The sequence below is a fragment of the Trichoderma asperellum genome, chromosome 1 (assembly GCF_020647865.1).
Source record: "Trichoderma asperellum chromosome 1, complete sequence".
Lineage (NCBI taxonomy): Eukaryota > Fungi > Ascomycota > Sordariomycetes > Hypocreales > Hypocreaceae > Trichoderma > Trichoderma asperellum.
Genome location: NC_089415.1, coordinates 2,770,929 through 2,790,917, shown reverse-complemented (window position 1 = coordinate 2,790,917; position 19,989 = coordinate 2,770,929). Strand labels below are relative to the sequence as shown.

At 48.9% G+C, this 19,989-nt stretch overlaps 7 protein-coding genes across 7 annotated transcripts; 5 read left to right on the top strand and 2 right to left on the bottom strand.

The window, feature by feature from the left end:
- Positions 1 to 936: 936 nt before the first annotated feature.
- Positions 937 to 2,768, top strand: TrAFT101_000869 (uncharacterized protein; the record flags this gene model as incomplete). Its single annotated transcript, XM_024907482.2, has 4 exons — positions 937 to 1,836; positions 1,914 to 2,025; positions 2,140 to 2,260; positions 2,537 to 2,768. The coding sequence occupies 4 exons, from the start codon at positions 937 to 939 to the stop codon at positions 2,766 to 2,768; spliced, it is 1,365 nt and encodes a 454-aa protein (XP_024765104.2).
- Positions 2,769 to 2,910: 142 nt separating this feature from the next.
- On the bottom strand, positions 2,911 to 7,059 carry TrAFT101_000868 (uncharacterized protein). The gene is made up of 5 exons (XM_066126177.1): positions 6,972 to 7,059; positions 6,873 to 6,913; positions 6,702 to 6,822; positions 3,556 to 6,644; positions 2,911 to 3,484 (listed from the first exon to the last, which is right to left on the bottom strand). Exons 1-5 carry the CDS (start codon positions 6,996 to 6,998, stop codon positions 3,220 to 3,222), a joined length of 3,543 nt encoding a protein of 1,180 aa, XP_065982276.1. The 5' UTR covers positions 6,999 to 7,059; the 3' UTR covers positions 2,911 to 3,219.
- Positions 7,060 to 7,284: 225 nt separating this feature from the next.
- Positions 7,285 to 11,749, top strand: TrAFT101_000867 (uncharacterized protein). Its single transcript, XM_024902292.2, has 4 exons — positions 7,285 to 7,642; positions 7,709 to 7,799; positions 7,858 to 10,728; positions 10,789 to 11,749. The coding sequence occupies exons 1-4, from the start codon at positions 7,467 to 7,469 to the stop codon at positions 11,410 to 11,412; spliced, it is 3,762 nt and encodes a 1,253-aa protein (XP_024765103.2). The 5' UTR covers positions 7,285 to 7,466; the 3' UTR covers positions 11,413 to 11,749.
- A 325-nt stretch (positions 11,750 to 12,074) lies between these two features.
- TrAFT101_000866 (uncharacterized protein) lies at positions 12,075 to 14,599 on the top strand. The gene is made up of 2 exons (XM_024899237.2): positions 12,075 to 12,580; positions 12,638 to 14,599. Exons 1-2 carry the CDS (start codon positions 12,222 to 12,224, stop codon positions 14,211 to 14,213), a joined length of 1,935 nt encoding a protein of 644 aa, XP_024765102.1. The 5' UTR covers positions 12,075 to 12,221; the 3' UTR covers positions 14,214 to 14,599.
- Positions 14,504 to 16,267, bottom strand: TrAFT101_000865 (uncharacterized protein). The gene is made up of 3 exons (XM_024899172.2): positions 15,851 to 16,267; positions 15,553 to 15,778; positions 14,504 to 15,478 (listed from the first exon to the last, which is right to left on the bottom strand). The coding sequence occupies exons 1-3, from the start codon at positions 16,021 to 16,023 to the stop codon at positions 14,828 to 14,830; spliced, it is 1,050 nt and encodes a 349-aa protein (XP_024765101.1). The 5' UTR covers positions 16,024 to 16,267; the 3' UTR covers positions 14,504 to 14,827.
- Positions 16,268 to 16,905: 638 nt separating this feature from the next.
- TrAFT101_000864 (uncharacterized protein) lies at positions 16,906 to 18,302 on the top strand. The gene is made up of 2 exons (XM_024904920.2): positions 16,906 to 17,414; positions 17,479 to 18,302. The coding sequence occupies exons 1-2, from the start codon at positions 16,938 to 16,940 to the stop codon at positions 18,181 to 18,183; spliced, it is 1,182 nt and encodes a 393-aa protein (XP_024765100.2). The 5' UTR covers positions 16,906 to 16,937; the 3' UTR covers positions 18,184 to 18,302.
- Positions 18,303 to 18,703: 401 nt separating this feature from the next.
- On the top strand, positions 18,704 to 19,513 carry TrAFT101_000863 (uncharacterized protein; the record flags this gene model as incomplete). Its single annotated transcript, XM_024902291.2, has 1 exon — positions 18,704 to 19,513. One exon carries the CDS (start codon positions 18,704 to 18,706, stop codon positions 19,511 to 19,513), a length of 810 nt encoding a protein of 269 aa, XP_024765099.1.
- Between the last annotated feature and the right edge of the window lie 476 nt (positions 19,514 to 19,989).

The window sequence follows — 19,989 nt, the reverse complement described above, 5'->3', positions numbered from 1 at the left end:
CAACTTGCTCGTTCCCATAATACCTACTACCAATCTATGCCCGGGCCACCTACTCGCACGAGCAACGCTCATTTCTCTGCCTCTGCAAAGATGGCTCTGACCCCTCAACACCCCTTTCCACCCCACTCTCGTGCCTCAGCTTCCGGTGCCACTCAAGTACGGCGGCTGGATGTTCGCCATAAACAGCCTTGAGGATCCACGAGTAATGCACCAAGCGTAAGAAATTTCTCCTGGCAGGGATTCTACTCCCGTCACATGCAAGGCTGCCGCTTCAGACTCCAGCCCTGGGCGCCGCAGCCAACCAAGTCGAATAATTTTACGTATGTCGGAAAGATTTCTGTTGAAAAACTAACGGCAGACCAGAACATCTGCGAGGATTCCCTGACGCGTTTCTGGCCCTTGCCCCCCCCCCCCCCCCCCCCCCCCAAGCTGTCATGTCTTCCAGCGTGTGATGAAACACAGACATGAAGCCTGGCTGATAAACCTTACCCTAGAGAGTGGGCGAGTTGAGGTGCTGTGAGAGTGTATGGTTGGCGACAGAGCCAGCCCCAGCTGCGATTACTCTGTTCAGGCAGTGCGAATAACACTAGGGGCTGGCGGGGTTTCGTTTTATCTGATCTCGACACATATTCCCAAACGCAGGTACCTTATGCTATTAGGTAGGTACGTACTACTGGTAGTAAGACGACCTGCTCACGTAATAAACAATCCACTAACGCTCCTTCGTGAGGACCTCATCACGGTCACAACTGCCAAACCTGCCGTGCTCTAGTCACCCAATCCGATCACCATATTTCGTGACGTTAAAGTAGGCACGGCTTTGCCGTCCAGAGCACTTGACACCATATCATTGGCGATTGCGCTGTTATTGCTGGCGAATTCATTCCATACCTTAGCTCTCAAGGCTGGTCCTTGAACAGGTTGTCGGTTGCCGCAATGCCGTCGACCTCCGAAGTCATTGCTTTGTTTGACTCTACCGCCATTGCCCTCTTTCTCACAACTGTGGTTGTTTTTGCCATTCCTGTATTTATACTATTCCCGCCGATACCAGTGGAGCACGGGGATGCTCTCCAACAAACGCACAGCAAAGTCGGCATACCAGCATCTGAGAGCAATCTCAGAAACCAGACATCGCCCGAGCATAACCACCAACCAGGCAAGGCAGGCAAGATACAGAGCTTATTGATTTACCCCGTCAAGTCATGTCGGGGCATAGAGGTTACGAACAGCAAAGTCCTTGCCAAGGGGTTTGAGTTTGATCGCCTTTTTACCTTTGCAAGGCAAAAGGCGAGTCGCACAACGCCTCTTGTGGCACCAGGAGAAGAAGCAGAACAGCCCAATCAGCCGAAGAAGCCGCAATGGGAAATCCTCACCTTGCGGCAGGTCCCGCTGCTGGCGAATGTCCAAGTCGATCTGTGGCTCCCAGATGCAAGCAAGGCTAGCCGCCAGCTCGGCAGAGTAGGCGGCCGATTCATTGTTGTTAGATTTCCTTGGAAGGATGCTGGCCTGAGGGGCATGATCCAGTGGGTATCTGCCAAACTGAGCCGCGGCTTCAGCGGCATCCCAGAAAAAGAGTTTATGCTATCAATTGATTTCCCACCCCCCAGCGAGATTAAAACCAGAGGCTACCAGTATGAAGATACGCGGTTCTTCGATAGCACTGTTCATGCCCTGAATTTGAGAAATGAGGTGCCCCTTGAGCTGGGTCACTATCTGGGAGTTAACGTGCCAATGACCATCTTCATGAGCGACCCAGCTCAACGGAGGGAAGTCTTCAGAAACGCACCTCGCAAAGAGGACCTTGGATACCAGCCCTTGGCCGACTTCCAGGATGTGGTACGTTTTGATTGGTTTACAATTCCCCTTTACCTTTTTCATGTGGGCTCTGAAGTAGAACTGATGACCTCCCGCAGTATCCACTGAATGTTCTTAGCCTGACGAGTGTCCGCGCTTTGGAGTCCAAAGTGCAGAAAGACGACGGGCTCAAGTTCCTGGACGCGCGCCGTTTTCGCCCGAATATTATTGGTATGTATACCGGTTGTATATTTGAGACTATGCGTTTCAAAAATATACCCCCGTATATCGAACTCTAGACCCCCACGCTTTAGATGTACATTTCAACTAACTTTATGTGACTAGTATCTGGTCTCAAAGAGTACGACGAGGACGACTGGAGACGGATTGAGTTCTCACAGCCTTCCCAAAGCGCCACGACTAAGGGTCTGAAGAGTCACTTTGACGTCTCAGGCCGCGCAGTTCGGTGAGTTTGTTGAATTAATTTTTCTCTATTTCTATTTTCGTTCCATTCTCAGGGGAGTTTAAGCTTTATTCTTACCCTTAACTTTTCCCTGTTTTTTTCGCCCTGACTTCACAAGCGCCCGCCGTCTTTTCCACCCAACAAGAAATCCCAATAATTCACAGCCATTGCCATCTATGGTGGAGAATTTTGCCATCAAAAGAGTTTCTCACATACACAAAGTATATACTACCCGTGTTACGTGGAGCTACGTGCTAAACAATTCATGACTCCATACAGGTGCAAATTGCCAAATGTCGATCCAGCCACCGGGATTCGACACAAAGTGGAGCCCGATAATTCGCTCAGGAAGTACCGCGAAATCGATGGAGGCGCTCCAGGGAAGGGTTGCTTCGGAATGCAGCTGTGTCCCATATTTTCAAGTACAGACAAGCCAGAGGACATGGAGTTGTCACTAGAGGTGGGTATGGAGATTAAGGTTCTGGAACGGGGCCAGCACTGGGCTTTGTAAGTTAGTAGTAAGAAGAGTTGTAGTAGCCTGAGTTGCGGTGGCAAAGATGGATCTCAACGAGAGGGGGGGACGGAATTGAGCTATTATAAACTTGAGTGACGAATGGAGTCGCTCGTAAAAAAAAAAAAATAGATAAATAAATAAAAGTCGTTCAACATGTACAGTATCAAGAAGTCTGTTATTTCCGTAGACAAAAGTGGAATAACAAAAGGTTAAAAAAGGCTCATTATAATCTCTCCTTTTTTACCCAATTCGTATTAGATCATATTCTGCCAGCTCATCAAAACCCATCCATGCGCCTCTCGTCATTTCATATCACATTGGTCCCAACATATGGAAAAAAAAAAAAAAAATATAGACGTATTTTTTTGGTCTTTCTTGCCTTTTTTTTTTTTTTTTTTTTTTTTTTTTTTTTTTTTTTTTCGTGTGTGTCATCTTTCCCTTGCTTCAGTTACTTCAAGTCCGCGGGCGTGAGTGCCTGAACCATACTCGTTCCTTCACTGAAGCGGGTACGGAAGATGCGGTTGGCGTTCTGGAACATGCCGTCCTTTAGACTCACAACAATGAATTGTGAGCCCTTGAAGCGCGTCTTGATGAGACGTCCAATGTTTTGTGTGTGAGAAAGATCGAGAGCGGCGTCAACCTCGTCAAGGATGTACATTGGCGCAGGCTTGAATTGTAATAGAGCCATGATGAGTGAAAGTGCGACAAGTGACCTGTGCCTCCGTGTAAGCTATGCGTGCTATACGAGATTGAAAAAAATAGAAATAAAAAGAAAGATGCTTACCTCTGGCCACCACTTAGTTCCGTCAGACTTTGCTTCCACACCTTGCCCAAGCAAACTTTCACTTCAAGACCATCACTGATCGTCTTACCCTCTGGAGGATCTAGCTTTGCGAAACTACCTCCAGGAAGAAGATCAGAGAAGATCTGGCCAAAATCGCCATTGACCTTCTCCCATGTCTCTTGTAGAGCCTTCTTTTTATACTCATCCAAACTGACAATGGTCTCCTCAATTTTCCTCTTGTCTCGAATGACAGTCTTTATCATTTGTTTGAGTGAGATTTCCTTCTTCTCAACACTGTCGATCATATTCATCACCTTGGGATTGATCTTCTTCTTCATTCCTTGGAATCTCTCTGTCAGATTCCGTAGTGTTGACTTGCACTCCGCTATATTATGCTGCTGGAAGTCGTAGGGCGTCCCGCCGCGGCCGAAATGGTCCTTCTCATCCTGAATCCATTCGTATTCGGCCTCGAGTCGAGCAACATTCTCTCCTGCAGATTGTTGCTCCTTGTGGAATTTCTCAATTTGGTGACCAAGCTTCTGCATCTCCAAGCCTTCTTCCGTAATACGAGCCTTCTTTGAGCGTGTGGCCTCCTCCAAGGCTCGAAGCTCATCGTCGAATTGATGTAGCTTGGCTCTTTCATCCTCAAGTTCGGCCTGCGCGGTGTCATGTGTCTCTGCTACTTTGGCCTGCTGTTTTGATAACTCTTCAATATCTTGCTGCTGAGCCTTGATGGCCACCTCTACCTCTTGAAGCTGCTCCCGTGCAGCAGATAAATCACCTCCCACTTGCTCCAAGTCCAGTTGAGCACCTTGTAGTTCTTTTTGCAAGGTCTTGACTGCGGCAGAATTCTTGTCGAGACTTCCCCTCAATTTATCCAGAGATTTTTGCAGTTCTACTAGTTTGGCATCCTTGTTATTGTCAAAATCTTTCATGTCTTTTTCAATGCGCTTGATATCCGCACTGGCCTCAGCCTGGCGGGTTCTGGCATCCGATATGCTCTCTTGCAGCTCAGCAATGGTGGCTTTCCAATTTTCAATTTCTTGAATGATTGACGAAGACGAGTTTCCGCCAATCTGATCCTCTGCCAGCTTGATCTCATGTTTCTTCAGGTCCAAACCTTGCTGGATCTGGCGGGCTTGATCTAGCTTGGATTTCTCCCTGGCAATCAAGATTTGGATGTCCTTTAATGATTTTTCAGCCTCATTCAGCTGTCGGGTAAGAGTGTTAAGCTTCTGTAAAGTCACCAAAACGCCACTGGAGTTTGGAGAGCTGCCGCCTGAAAGAGTTCCCGAAGGGTCATAGGAGTCTCCTTCGAGTGTAATACTTCGCATTCTCACATTAGGATGAAAGGTGACCCTTTTCGCTGTTTCGGCATCTGCGCAGATTAGCGTGTTGCCAAAAACGTATTCCATTGCAGAGGCCACCTCCTCATCGTAGCCAACCAGTGTGAGGGCGAGATCGACTTTTCCGGGCGCGAGATTCTGTGCAGTCGCGATGCTTTGAGCTGATGCTCTAAAAGCGGAGATTTTGTTAAGAGGAATAATTGTCACCCGCTTTCTCAGTCTGCCTTTTTGAAGCAGCTGCGTGCCTGTCACCTCCGAATCAACTACAACGTTGTATAGTCGTCCACCAGCACATATTTCTAAAGCTGTTCCAGCTCTTAGTTTATCTTGATCAATTGTGAACAATTGAGCAACGAGGCCTTTGACCTTTGATCTGTCAAAGTTGGGAACAGGGTCGGCATAGTTGAAATCAATGTTGGCAACTTTCCGTTTCAGGCTATCGCAGTCTTGCCGCAGACTTCGGACAGTTTGCTGCAGGCTAGACTCTTCCTTGTACATTGCCTCTTCCTGGCCAGGCTCAAGGCCGAGCTTATTCAGCTCTCTTTCCAGCTTCTGGCCCTGTAGCTTCAAACCATCTAGGTCGCGAAGGAGTTGTGCATTCTGCTCCTTGGCTTTTCGGGCTCGAGGTTCCTCCTCTCTGACTCGGCTTTGCAAGTGGGCAATCTTGATCTTTGCCTGCTCCTGAGTAGTTGCTGCAGTGGTAACGCGATTCTTTGCCTCTTGGAGTTGGCCCTGATATCCGTTTTCTTGCCCCTCCCTGGAAGCTACTCCTGTTTGTAGAGTTTGCAAAAGTTCTTCTTTAGACTCAACTTCCTTGACCTGCTTTGCCAAGCCATCCTTTGCTGCTTCGTATTTTGCTTTGACATTGTCGAACGTAGCTGTCTTATCTTGTAGAGAAGCCTCCAGTTCTGATACTGTTCTCATAACGGCTGCTTTTTTCTCTGTTTCCTCCCCCAAACTCGCCTTCTTTAGGTCCATGACCGTTGTAAGTCGAACTAACTCATTGGAGTATTTTTTGACCTTATCTTCGAGACCTTGTGCCTTACCACCCTTTTTGAGCTCCTTATCCCGCTGGGACCGTATTCTTTTGACATCTTCTTCTAGATGTGATATCTCATTACGGAGACGAACAGCAGAGTCTTCGAGGCTCTTATGTCGCAGCTTTTTAGCTTCAAGATCAGCCGCAGACTGCTTCAGCTTTTCTTGACATTTTGTGTAGTCGTATGCTACAACAACGCGAGAGAGCCGCTCTAGGTCATTCTGAGTTTGTTGGAAATCCAAGAACGCCCTCTTCTCTCCTCGAAGCTTCTCTAGCTTGGGCTCGATCTCGTCCCTTAGTAGCTCGCTTAGCTCTTGGAGCTTCGTTTCTTTCTTCGCCATTGTCTTCAAAGCTTTGTCTCGCCTGTCCTCAAACATTCTCGTACCCGCCGCCTCTTCAATCATGGCTAAAATTTCGACAGGCTTCATGTTGAGAACTTTGGTAATGCGGCCCTGCATGATAAGAAAATTTGGATTGTTGATATTCAGTTGGACAGATTGGAAGAGGTTCTGAACCGTCTGCTGCTGTGCACGGTGACCATTGATCAGATACTTGGACGTGCCGCCAAGTACGATCTGGCGAGTTACGCTGATCGTAGCATACTCTTCGAATCCTATGGGCGACTTCTTTTTATCTCTATTGTCGAAGACGATCGTAACGCTAGCTTTTGTGACACCCGCTTGACCTCTTTTATATATAAGATCCTTCGCAAGAGGTTAATATTGTATCGTTTATGCTGCAAATAATATGTAAAGGCGTACTTGGAGATTCTGCGCCCGCACCGTGGACATATTTGTGATTCCGAGAACGAAACATATTGAGTCGAGGATATTTGACTTCCCGCTACCGTTCAGGCCGGTAATAGAATTGAAGCTCTCGTCCCTGAACTCGTCAATATTGATGAAAGCTCCCACCGTGGGGTCGAATCTTACCATCCCGATATCACTGTTCGCACGGCATACGACTTGAAGCCCTATCAAAGAGGTTAGCAGAGACAGCTGCGAGAATTCAGGAGAGGATGCGACACTTACGTCGATAATCACTTCTATCACCCTCATTGTGGCAGATCCAGCGAACCCGCGACGCAGATATTGGATCGTAGAATCTTGTCCCTTTGCGCACGATCGTCTATCATAAAGGCCCACTCTGGCAAGGGACGCGACCCAAAGTAAACACAACCCCCCCGTGTTTGGTTTCTGATAAGCCCGTATCTCCACGTGATGGATGACGTTATCACGTGTGACTTCCTGGTTGTGCAGACGCGAGGAGACGCTGGAGAAGACGGCGGCGCTAGCCCAATTTGGAATCCATCAAAACATTGCGACCTTGGAATGGGTGAACAAATCCGGTTTATTTACTTTGTACTTTCACTGCTGTCATCAACAACGCCCTGCCGAACTTCACCAACACCGATTTTCACGTCGAACCCTGCAGTCACCGATGCTTTAACAACATTCAGGGACGACTTTCAGCAGCCGGCGCCACTGGAAACACAACACTGCAGCTGTTGTTCTCGGCGCGACACCATGACTGCAATGCGAGGCCCGCGTCTCCAGGTCGGGTCTGCGGCCTGGGTCGGCGAAGAACGAGCATCTGCGCTGCAGATTGTGCAATCTGAAGTAGAGGAATTCTCTTACTCTGCTCACAATGAAATTGAGTGGCTTAATGAGCACATGGCCGCAATTTTGAACGAGAACGAAGTGTATGCCGCACCGTTCCCTATTCATCATCCGCCATTGTGATGGCCCATGCTGATACCCTTGTCTAGTAATATCACAGAAGCATTTAAAACTCCAGGAAAGCTTAGGGGCAAACCCCCCCATACGGCTCGAAAAGTTAATGCAGTAGAATCCCGAATGGTGGGTTTGCTTGAACGTCCTTTTTTTTGTGAACGTTATTCTCATGCACAGCGACTAGCCTCTCTCCGACGTCTTTGCAGCAGCATCGCCAAGCATCTCGAAAAATCAAAACTCGGCTCAAACCAGCCGGTTCCATCCTACCCCCCAACTGCATCAAGTCGCGTCGAAGACGGTACCGATAGCCAAACCTGCCTCCCCACAACGACATGTATTCTCTCCTCAACGACCTCCCCCTACCCGAGGAATGCAGGACTCTGGTTATTATGGGAGCCAGGATTTTGCTGCCACGGATCCGAGTGACGACGCCGAACCCGAGGAACTCGAAGAAGCTGAAGACATTGCAAGTCCCTATAGCGATATTGTATTGCCGCCCGGTGGATCTTCAATAAGACGAAAACCAGCTCGAAACCCGGTTTCAATATCACATACAAAGTCCTTTCAAACGACAAGAGAAAATCTCCCAACGCGTGCTCTGCCAAACGTACCATCCGATGCTACTCAAGACGAGCCAGAGTCATCCAAAGAGTCAGATGTGGACGATCCGTATTCCGGGGCACCTATAACATCCCCAGCTCCGTCTCCCAGAAAGCTACCCATGCCCCCTAAGCAGCCTGATGAACCATCGGAAGATGATCATTCTGCATCTGAAGGATCAAGCCCAATCAGGCCTGTTGTTCGAAAGAGTAGCTTAAACTTTGCTTCTTTACCAGCTAGAGAGCCACTTAACTCGGGCAAGAGTTTGGGGGCGAGACAGTCCCGGAACAGTCATTTCGATACTGGCAATAGTAGCAGAACTAGCTACTACCAAAGACAAACTGGCGGCAAAAGCCTCGGAAATCTTGCCAAGCGCGACCTGGTTGAAGAAGAGAATCCTAGTGGTATGGAGGTAGACGGAAAAAACTTTCCACCTGTCCACGATGCTTCTGAAACAGAAAAACCAGGCATGAATCATACAAAGACATATACGCAAAGATTACAGGATCAAATCAGCATGTTAAGTAAACCTCAAGGCAGCTTTGGACAAACTAAGCAGACACCGAATGCGTCGGTAGCGCAGCAAACCACTACACAGGTACAACCCGTTGCGAGCCCAAAGCAGACTTCTGCTGAGAAAGAGCCGATCTCCACGACGCCACGAGCTTCTCCCGAAGACGACGATGACGATTGGATTGGGCCGCCGACCGCGGTCAAGGACAATACGGACATACGGCCACTGTTGACCAAAAGCCATACAGCTGACATTATGGAAGGCATTCAAGACAAGGCAGATGACTACTCACCCCAAGCTAATGATCAAATACCACATGGCTTTTTCCATCACTCAAAGACATCATCTGTCTCCAATGCACCTACTGCTTCCGCTGCCCTCATGAGAGAAACCGTCCCTCTTGCAAAGGCGATTTCAACTTCCAGTTTAGTAGCATCGCAAGATGATATGGCTGACACTCCCTCCAAATCACTCCCGCGAAACTTCCGCGATAGTCCTCTAAAGCAGGTCAAGAATAAGCTTTCGTCTATTTTGAAAGGCTCTCGCGGCCTTCTTGCTAGCAATGCGGAAGGAAAATCCTTAACGTCGCCTTCTCTTACCCGCTTAGCCTTCCATGCTGGGCAATCTTCTGAATCGGTTGTCATGAAGCACCAGGATATTGAATATCAATCAACTGAACCTGCGAGCCCAGCAAAACCGATTGCGCGTCGTACAAGGGCTTCTACAGAACGTGAAAAGGAACAAAAACGCCGCGAGAACGAAGTTAAACGCATGGAAGAGCAGATGGATAAGCTTGACAAGGCACGCGAAAAGGAGCGTGAAAAGGCTCGAGCATTTACCCAGGAGCAAGAGAAGGTTGCTACCATGGAAAAGGAAATTGCTTCCAGGAAACAAGACGAGCGACTGGCGATCAAGGCAACTCCTAACTCGATAAAGAGAAACCAACCCAGCCCTCGCAAGATGAGAATGGATGAAGAACCAGAATGGAGGCAGGCCGATCGAGATACTGACATGTCTGACGCTCAACCTCCCATGCCCCCGCCGTCCTCTACCAAGCCTACTCTTCCCGGCCAAGCAGCACGTGGCAAGGATAATAAGCGGCCAGTGAAACCTACTAAAGATTTGACCGCAAAAGCCAAAGGACCCCCTACTGTTATTAGGGTTAATACCGGCTCACAGCACTCACAATATGCCCCTGCTGGAAGCCGAGTATCTACCGCGTCTCACGATACCTTGAACTCTACTCATTCGACTGCGTCGTCGAAGACCAGCAAGTCATCTTACCAAGCCAAATCTGCGACACAAACCTTCAAAGCGCCTCCCTCTGCTAGCCGATCTAAAGCCGCGGAATTAGCCGCTAGAAAGAGAGAACAAGATGAGAAAGAATCTCAAAGACGACGCGATGCCAAGGCTGAAATGGAGAGAAAGAGAATTGCAGCACAAGAGGAACAACGAAAACAAGATCAACAGCGGCGCCTTGAAATGGAGCGACAAAGGCAACAGGAGGAAGAGAAAAAGTCTGTTCAACGTCAGGCTGCCATTGAAAAGGCCAAGCAGACAAGAGCGCCGCCTCCGGCGGTACGATCGCAGCCAAACGGTCCACCAGATGCAACTTTGGCTCAACAAAAACCGGTGTCCTCAAAAGCTGAGGGCCACCCTGCTCGGCCACCATCACGACTAGCCGGCATGCGTGATGAGTCTAGCAGGCCATTCAATTCCATCCTATCAAATGCCGCCAAGGCGGGCGCGAAACGGACTCTGGGGGCAGAGACGAGCGACAACAACTATTCAAGGCCCCCTCCCTCGCGAGGCGGACCGGCCTATCAGACTAAGGATTCTAAGAGACGCCGAACTAGCGAACACGATGATGATGAGCTGGGTGCGGAAAATCCCCCCAACATCAAAGGCCCGCCAGTGAGGCCGTCAACAGGATTTAAAAAGGTATGTATCCATTTCAACAAACTACTTCTACTATCCCCGGACCAAGGCTTACAATTATAGGATCTACCAACGAAGTCTGCCTTCCAAAATGGATACGGGGCTGCACCACATAGTGCCACTCGAGATCTATTCAAGGCCGCCGTCACAGCTCAACACAATAGTCACATGAAGGCCGCCCATCCTCTAGATATGGCGCAAATCTCAAAGGGACCGATCCCTTTTGCGCCTAGCTTGAACGCTGCTGGGTCTTCATTTAAAACTCCAGCTCGGCCTGGGCAGCTTGTGAATCCCAAGTCGAGCGTGAAGAGGTCTTCACCACGGCTTCAGACCGGCGATTCTATTGAGCTTCCAGAAATTCAGACGGATGACGAAGATGACGAAGACGAATCTCATGGAATGAATGTGGCTGCCTGGGCTGATTCTCCTGATTTGCGTCAGGCTCTCATGAGGCAAGAGACGATGGACCCATCTCAGATCTTTGGCCCGCCAGCACCCTTGATCATGGAAGAAGTTTTCAGCAAGAGCAAAGACAAGTGGCACAAATTCCGCCAAAGGACATCCAGTGCCAACTGGAGCGGTCTGGATCGTCTGACTGAGGACGATATTAGAAAGGACATGGTGGCTCGTAACAAGCTGCGGCGAGACGGAGGATGGTCTTATGAAATGAGCAAAGATATGCTATAGACCTGTTTTACGCTGTACATTATATTAATGAAGAGGAGATGGTTTCTTGCATGGTTTTGTGGGTTTTGCGGACTGTTAAGGACTTGGAACATGGAGTTGGGAATTAGTTATATAGCGAGGGGGGAACATTATATTGCATAATCCGAGCACGGATGACTATTCGGTAACGGCGGCTGGCGTCTAGGATGAGAATTATTTGTTGATAACAGAAGAAACTGTTAGACCGTCTATCTAGTATAAAAGTTGTTAAGAGAAAATCGTCGTGTTATATCAGTTGTCTTGAAATTGCCGGCGTGGTCTTTTTTAAATAGAGACGGTGAAAGGAAATCTAATCCACTAATTACTATTCAAATAGTTTGCCTCTAAACCTAGTAAGCAGCCTGAGCAGTGCCATGTCTACAACTCGCGAATTAGGCGGCCCTGTCTTGTACTCGAAGCTCTTATACTTGAAGCTCCACGTCCAATCTAATGACTGACATCATACTATGAAGTGAGAATAGAAGAAGGCTAGCACGATTGTAGACTAGTGGCTACAGTATGTCTCAAGTCTTATCGCTATCCTTTCCAAATTAGGAACAGCTGTTTTGGAGGGGTCGAACTTTTCTTGCCGCTAGTAGGTAGGATAAGAAAAAAAAATATCAGAGGAAATCTCATCGGCATTTGGAGGAAACACGCGACTTTCACGTATTCCTTTTTCATATTCATTTACCCAATAGGCACTTAATTGTGTCGTTGGTTTTTTTTTTTTTACACTTGGATTTGCCTACCATCAATCGTTTATTCTTTTTTGATTAAAGAAAGATTTAACCATGTTTCGGTACGGCATCCGACGATGCGGAAGCTTGGCCCGCACTGCGGCTTCAAGTACGATGCTGCTGAGTGCGCGAACAGCCTTTCCAGCGGCGCGATCGGCAGCATCAACATTGCCCCGACCAGTTGCATCTTTGAAGAGCTTTGCCAGCCTTAACAGATTGTATAGCAGCGAGTCTGCGGCGGCGGAGACTGTGGCTCCTGAAACCACAGCCGGAGAAGTCACATCATTTCAAGATTTGGAGGCCATTGGGGTGCATCGCAATCTGCTGGATGCCATCACCAAGGACATGCGATACGATTCAATGACTCCGGTCCAAGCCAAAGCGATTAACCCGGCTCTCAAGGGAACTGATATGTAAGCCTGGAAAGTGTTGTTGTGTAAAAAGTATCTACGAACTGACCCGCCTCAAAGTGTTGCTCAAGCTAAAACTGGTACCGGAAAGACCATTGCCTTCTTGCTACCTCTCCTCCAGCGCATGATCGAAGAAGACCCCACACTGGCCTCACGAAAAGCGTCTCGAAATGCTAGGTCTGACGATATCCGCGGCATCGTGCTGTCCCCAACCCGTGAGCTTGCCGAACAGATTGCCACGGAAGCGAAGCGGCTGTGCAGTCGCACTGGCCTGGTCGTCCAGTCGGCTGTCGGAGGCACTCAAAAGTCTGCCATGCTGCGTCAGACACGGCGGCAAGGATGCCACCTTCTGGTGGCTACTCCAGGTCGTCTGAACGATCTCCTCGAGGACCCCAACAGTGGTATCGATGCTCCTAATCTGGCGGCGCTTGTGCTAGACGAGGCGGATCGGATGCTTGATGTTGGTTTCGAGAAGGAACTCAACTCAATTCAGAGCTACCTACCTAGGGACAAAGTAAGACAGACAATTCTGGTCTCTGCAACCATTCCCGACAACGTTATTCAGCTTGCACGCAAGCTTGTTCGTCCCGACGACTTCGAGTTCGTCCAGACTATTCCTGAGCATGAGACTCTTACCCACGACAGAATTCCTCAGCACGTCGTCACTGTCTCCAGCTGGGCCAACGTATTCCCTTCCCTGTATGAATTAATCGACCGCGAGGTTGCGGCTGCAAAGGCGGATCATACCTTGCCCCCTTTCAAGGCAATCGTCTACTTTAACACAACTTCCATGGTTGAGCTCGCTGGTGAGATTGGCTTTCAGCGCAGAAAGAGCGGCCAGCTGAGAATTCCTACCTTTGCCATCCAATCACAGCTTTCTCAGTTCCAGCGAACAAAGGCCGCCGATATGTTTAGAAACTCCAAGTCTGGAATTCTCTTCTCGTCGGATGTTACCGCCCGTGGCATGGATTTCCCCAATGTTACTCACGTCATTCAGGTTGATGCTCCCCGAGAGCGTGAATCTTATATCCACAGATTAGGCCGTACCGGACGACAGAATAAGAGCGGCGAGGGCTGGTTGTTTGTACCTCCTATGTCTGCCAACACTGCCAGGAAACTGCTGCGAGGTCTTCCATTGAAGCCCAACAAATCTCTTGAAAGCTCCGAAGTCGACATCAACTCAGTGGAGGAATTGCCCGCATATCACGAAGAGGTGAAGAGCCTCATCCAGGAAATCCCCCGAAAGACCATGGCCTCTGCGTATACTTCACTATTTGGCGGCCAACTCTCGGACAGAGAAGACCTTGTTGATGATTTGAACGACTGGGCTATCAAAGGCTGGGGTTGGTCGGAGCCCCCCGCCGTTTCTTCCAGCTGGGCCAGAAACCAAGGCTTGATGAAATCCGGATTGAATATTCAGGACGGCCACAGCGATCGGATGCATCGGGACGACAGGCGGGGAGGTGACCGACGAGGAGGTGACCGACGAGACGACCGCCGTGGCGGAAGCCGGTTCGATCGCCGTGGACCCCCTGACCCATTTGCTGAGATGGGAAGAAATGCCCGACGTGATGGGCCGCCACCGATGCGTTCCAGGGGTGGCCGACGAAGTGGAGGTTTTGAGTCATCCTGGTAAAGCGACGAGCTTGTTCCATAATGACATTTGAGAGGGGGGACGACTAAAGGCAGCGGTCTCATGAAAACAGCGGAACTCATTATTCTATCGTATTGATGCTTGGCGTCTATCCAATGGGGGAGAGATGTTATGCTATATTGGTTAAGGGGTGGCAAGCTTTTACGGCTACGTGTTCATGCTTAGAACTTATTGATCTTATGGTGTTACTGGGATTTGCGATGTAAAAGATACAGGGCGGGACGGGAACCAAAAAAAGGAACAATCTCCAATTTCAAGACAAAAGCATCATGGCGCATGTAATGATATATATATTGTGTATAGTAAATAGTCATGAGTTGTATTTCAGAAACATTAAATATATATGAGCTATCAAGATTGAGAACGAGCTATGGCGGGTTCAACTAGGGAAATGTGTTGTATGAGACTCGGCCAAAAAACCGGCCTTGACAATGTTTCTGTGCAGAATCCTAAACCACATTGGCTCCGTAACAAGACAATCTAATCGCAAGAATATCACGTCCTTTCCTCCATTTAGATATGCCCTCTTGGTATCAAAAAGTTGTATGCCTTTCTTTCATCTTCTATTTGCGTGGAAACATCACCATTTTCTCTGCTCACCGCGGATGCATTAACAGGTTGGCATCCCACAGCAGGACTCTCTCGTCCCAGCCAGCAGAAGCCACCCAGCCGCCAGCGCCAAACAGGCACCAGTCAACGCCCGTTACGAACTCAGTGTGCCTGTTCATGACGCCCATCTGCGCACCCGGCCGGGCAGTGGGAACTGGGCCCTGCGGCTGGCTAGAGGCATCGTTCCACAACCGCACAGTCATGTCGTAACTGGCGCTGATCAAGACGTCGCTTGCGTGAGGGCTCCATGTCAGTCTCCGCACGGCGTACTCGTGCCCGTGCATGAGAGAGAGCGGTCCGCCACTCGGATTGCGTATGTCGAATGTTCGGATCATACGGTCGACGCCGCCAGTCGCGATGACGGTGTCTCGGTATTTGTTCCAGTCGTGAGTGAGGATTTCGGCGGGAGGGCCGCCGGCTGGAATGGGGCCGCCGGGATGACTGGGAGCCGCGTGGACGGGGACAGTGGCGACGAGGTGGTACTTGGCGGATGAGGGGGTTCGGAGATCGAATAATCGGAGGTGGGAGTCGGAAGAAGCTGCTGAGATTAGGGAAGGGTTGGAGGGACAGTAGGATGCGCTGTAGGTACAGCTTCCAATGGGCAGAGTCGTGATGGAGAATGGGCGAGTAGGCGACCACTGAGAGAAAGTATTAGACAAACGACGGAGAAAGAGACATTGGGGGAGTGTGTAAGTGTATATCAATCACGCACAATTTTGACCGTGCCATCCCATGAACTGGAAATGAAGTTGTCTTTAGTGACGGGATTCCAGGCGGTAGCAAAGGCCTCGCGTTTATGCTCGTGGAAGATCATGACTGGGAACTCCCTCAAGCCAATGTCGAAGAGCTTGAGCGATCCATCGCCGCAAGCAACCACGAGCTGGTTCTCGTTGATCTCCGACCAGGCCAAGTCGTATATCGCATCGTTTGTATCGAACCTGCATATTCGCCGCCATCAGTCTCGGCAAAGTTCCCTTTGCTGTTCTTCACAGGAGCTTGTATAAACGCACGTCTTCTCAACTTGGATGCCTTGCGCCGTCAGCGCAAGCGCGAAGAGCCGGCCGTTTCCAACGATGCCGAAGTTGGCGGCTGTACCGACGGCAATGCGAGAGTCGTGATATGGAGAGTATTTGACCGCGTAGGGATTGTACCCTTGGGTGCGGAACTCGAGCATCGCGGCCATTGTTTATAATTCGGTCTTGCCTGGCTGGAGAGGAAGGAGATGAGGAGAGAGGAGAGCGCCTAAAAGGCGCATTCGAGCTCGAAGGAAAGCGCAAACAAAGAATGCAATGCAAACAAAGTTATAAGACAGAAAAAGGAATAATAGAAGGATTGAATGTACGGCCTCAGCCCTTTGTCATGAGCTCTTGTTTGGCTTGGATTTGCATGCTGAGCTGGGCTGCAACCAAAGATCCGCTTAATCTGACATGTGCCTCGGTCCTGAGATCTGCCGCCGCAACCGTTTACCGTTACCCCATATTTTACACTATGAGCAGCCGTATTATGTAAGGTGGAGCTAAGTTGGATGTCTCAGTTTCTATAAATTACCTGCTAGAAACCAAACTGATGTCTAGCATTGCTGAGGAAAAGAAAAAAGAAGGGTCTATGAATCTCATCCAAAGAAAGTGTATGGATCAAAGATTTGAATAATCATATACCTTGCTAGATCGACGTGGGGTGATCTCGTAGACACCATCATGTCATAGGGCATTCAGGAATAATCAAGATAGTATGTATGAAGTAATCATTTTGCCATATTGGGAAATAAATGGTCACGTGATTCCGTGTTGCTCCGGATGTCACGCCTCGCGCCTACCGTGAATCAATCGTGGACTGATCATGCCTAGCGTTTGCCTTTTTTATTTCTTTCATTCATCTTCGTTGGAATTTCATTGGAATCTGCGTGGTCCTTTTGTTTGGAAGCGTCTTGGAGAATTATTTTGTAAATTTGTCTACGTGCCCAGCTCACGCTGTACAGCAGCTCTCATGGACTCTTTTCTTAGACGTCGAAAGCGAAAATCGATCCATGTTGATGCTACCGCAAAATCGGAACCAGCACTGGAAGACGTCGAGGAGTCGACAGAGATTAAACTTGCCATGCTATCCTCTCTACATCCCCTTGTTGAACAGGAAAGGCTTTTGGATGTCCTCTTAGCCCACGATGGCTCCGTTAGTCAGGCGTCGGCATCTCTCAAATCTTTTCGTCCCGGGATGAAGAAGAATGGTACTATAGGATTCCAGCAGTCTCTAAGACAGTACGCAAAACCTAGCCAAGATGCACCTCAGTCGTCACCTAAGAAGAAGACAAAAAAAGGTAGCACGCTACATCTGTACGATCCAAAGGATGTTGCAGAGAACACACCATGCACCATTATCCACAATTTCCTCCCAGCTGAATTAGCAGATGATCTCTTATACGAGTTATTGAACGAGGCGAAAACGTTTGCGCCAATCACATTCAAACTGTTTGAGAATGTCGTGACTAGCCCACACACATCGTGCCTATTTCTCGAATCCTATGAGAAAATCCAAGAGCAAAAACACGACTATTATTACAATGGGGGCATGCTTGATGTGAGCCATTTCTCCCCCTGTATCTCTTCATATCACAAAAGGCACTTGACTAATCTCCCAACAGGATGTGCGCCAGCTCACGCCAACACTTGCTAAAGTGAAGCCGATTGTCCAAGAGACTGTCAACGAACAAATTGAATCCCGCATAAAGACTTGTTACCCTGGAGGCAAAAAATTGAAACACCAACCATCCAAACCATGGGCGCCGAATGCTGCGTTCGTCAACTGCTACGACGGCGCACAGCAGAGCGTAGGGTGGCACAGTGACCATCTTACATACCTAGGTCCTCGTGCTGTCATCGGATCCATCTCCCTAGGTGTAGCACGGGAATTTCGTGTCCGTAAGATTTTACCTCGAGATGCAGAAACAAAGCGTCCAGACGATGCAGATGGCGAGGGTCAAATATCAATACACCTACCACATAACTCCCTCCTTGTGATGCACGCAGAGATGCAAGAAGACTGGAAGCATTCCATCTCACCTGCCCTGTCCATTGATCCACATCCAATGGCTGGGAACAAACGCATTAATATCACGTATCGAGATTATCGGGCAGAGATGCATCCGTCACTCACCCCGAGATGCCGCTGCAATGTCCCTTGCGTGCTCCGAGTGGTACAGCGAAAGAAAGACAACCACGGAAAATACTTTTGGATGTGCTATGCAAACGCTATTCCTGACAAAGAGGGGTGTACGTTCTTTGAATGGGCTGAATTTGATGACGAAGGAGTCCCTATTCGCAAAAAAGGAACGGCGAAGCCGCCTTAACACAGTCATTCCATCCCTTAAAAAATAATAATCGGCCAAATACTCGTACCACGTCCCAAGCCTTTTCGAAGTTATTGAATTTTCAGATGCAGTGCATTATTGTGTATTCAGAAATCCTCTCCAGGCAGACGGTGTCCCGACTGATGTTTCGGATGGTGATCATCAAGCATCTTCGCAATGAAAGACTCGGCTAGGGTCTTTTTTGATTCTACGAATCTATACGTACAAGAACAGAACATGGGGCGGCAAAGGTTGCCACTATCAGAATGATTATAACGTAGAGTCGAGCGTGAGAGTGTGGCCCCACTCCGCCCAACACATAATAACCAGCGCTGATATTTTGCATTGTTAGCTCAGCATTTGCAACCTGCCTCTATCATTCACTTCCCAAGCCACGAATCTACGCTCATAGCGTCTTGGAAAGCCTATTCTGTCACGATCCTCATATTTCATATCTAACTATATTGGGGGATTTAATTCAGCATCTTCCCCGATTTCAAGCTTTCTTGCACATCACATCATGTCTGAGGAACTCACCTTTCCCGCCGAGTCGGCAGCTCTTCTCGAGCCTCGTCTACCACCAAAGTCGGATGCCGAGGAGGCATTGAGATCGCGCCCCTTTGTTACCTTGACATTCGCAACTTCACTTGATTCCAGTCTCTCTCTATCGCCTGGAGTCCGCACCCGACTTTCTGGTCCAGGCTCAAAAGCTATGACCCATTATCTACGGACTCGACATTCAGCTATTTTGGTTGGTGTATCTACTGTGTTAGCAGATGATCCGGCTCTCAACTGCCGCATTGCAGGGACAGCTTCCCAACCCCGGCCGATCGTCATCGATGCCAATCTCCGCTGGACCCCGCGCCGTTCTGACAAGGTCTTTGAAGTGTGCCGAAATAGTGTTGGACTTGCACCCTTCATATTGACTGGTGTAGATGAATCAAGCTTGCCTCGAGAGAGTATTGAGTTGCTCCATGAGCACGGGGGTAAATATATCCGTATCCCCGCTACCCGCTCCGAATCAACTAGTCGGTTGCGATTCGACTGGAATGACATTCTCGCTGCCCTCCAAGCTGAAGGCTTGTCCAGCGTCATGGTTGAAGGCGGTGGCCAGATCATCAACTCGCTGCTTGACCCTGCCTACCAGGACCTGATTGACTCTGTCATTGTGACGATTGCACCGACATGGCTGGGACAAGGCGGCGTGGTGGTATCTCCAGACAGAGTTACTGACACGACAGGAGTCCCTCTGCCAGTCGCGAGGTTATCCCATGTATCGTGGCACCCATTTGGCGAAGATGTTGTCCTGTGCGGCACGCTCCGGGAGTAGGAATACAGACCGAATTCACCACATCATCATTTACACACTTTTTTTTTTTTTTTTTTTTTTTTTTGCGTCATTTCGTTGCTCGTCATATACCAAAAGAATTCTTTCCGCTTTGCATTTTACAGTTCTTTTTCTACTATTTATGATCTATGCCTTATGGCTACTTCATATCAATGCCCGGAATGAATGAGTACCATCGAAATGGCGACAACCAAACTTCACACCGCCAGCTAAAGTCGAATGCTCGGCTCTCTCCGGCCAGTCTCCTTCCCATACAGCTCCGCATTCGGATCCGGCCGTCGAAAAAAAAAAAAAATATTAGCTTGTGAGCGCCTAAGGTATACGATTTGGGCTTCTTAGGCTTACTTACAGTGGACACTCGAACTTGGACGCCAAGGAACCAGCTAGGTGAGAATAGGTTATCTAACCGCTCCCATAGAATTGGATAAGCCTTAGCAGATGAAAACCAGGGTGCCGCA

Excerpts from the sequence above, each read along its gene's own strand:
- TrAFT101_000868 (XM_066126177.1), bottom strand. The coding sequence starts at position 6,998 with ATGAGGGTGATAGAAGTGATTATCGAC. Across the intron at positions 6,823-6,872 it reads CGAACAGTGATATCGGGATG|GGACGAGAGCTTCAATTCTA; the intron begins GTAAGATTCGAC and ends TGACGAGTTCAG. Across the intron at positions 3,485-3,555 it reads GAACTAAGTGGTGGCCAGAG|GTCACTTGTCGCACTTTCAC; the intron begins GTAAGCATCTTT and ends ACGGAGGCACAG.
- TrAFT101_000867 (XM_024902292.2), top strand. The coding sequence starts at position 7,467 with ATGACTGCAATGCGAGGCCCGCGTCTCCAGGTCGGGTCTGCGGCCTGG. Across the intron at positions 7,800-7,857 it reads ATGCAGTAGAATCCCGAATG|CCTCTCTCCGACGTCTTTGC; the intron begins GTGGGTTTGCTT and ends CACAGCGACTAG. Across the intron at positions 10,729-10,788 it reads CGTCAACAGGATTTAAAAAG|GATCTACCAACGAAGTCTGC; the intron begins GTATGTATCCAT and ends TTACAATTATAG.
- TrAFT101_000866 (XM_024899237.2), top strand. The coding sequence starts at position 12,222 with ATGTTTCGGTACGGCATCCGACGATGCGGAAGCTTGGCCCGCACTGCG. Across the intron at positions 12,581-12,637 it reads GCTCTCAAGGGAACTGATAT|TGTTGCTCAAGCTAAAACTG; the intron begins GTAAGCCTGGAA and ends CCCGCCTCAAAG.
- TrAFT101_000865 (XM_024899172.2), bottom strand. The coding sequence starts at position 16,023 with ATGGCCGCGATGCTCGAGTTCCGCACCCAAGGGTACAATCCCTACGCG. Across the intron at positions 15,779-15,850 it reads GGCATCCAAGTTGAGAAGAC|GTTCGATACAAACGATGCGA; the intron begins GTGCGTTTATAC and ends GCGAATATGCAG. Across the intron at positions 15,479-15,552 it reads GGGATGGCACGGTCAAAATT|TGGTCGCCTACTCGCCCATT; the intron begins GTGCGTGATTGA and ends ACTTTCTCTCAG.
- TrAFT101_000864 (XM_024904920.2), top strand. The coding sequence starts at position 16,938 with ATGCTATCCTCTCTACATCCCCTTGTTGAACAGGAAAGGCTTTTGGAT. Across the intron at positions 17,415-17,478 it reads ACAATGGGGGCATGCTTGAT|GATGTGCGCCAGCTCACGCC; the intron begins GTGAGCCATTTC and ends ATCTCCCAACAG.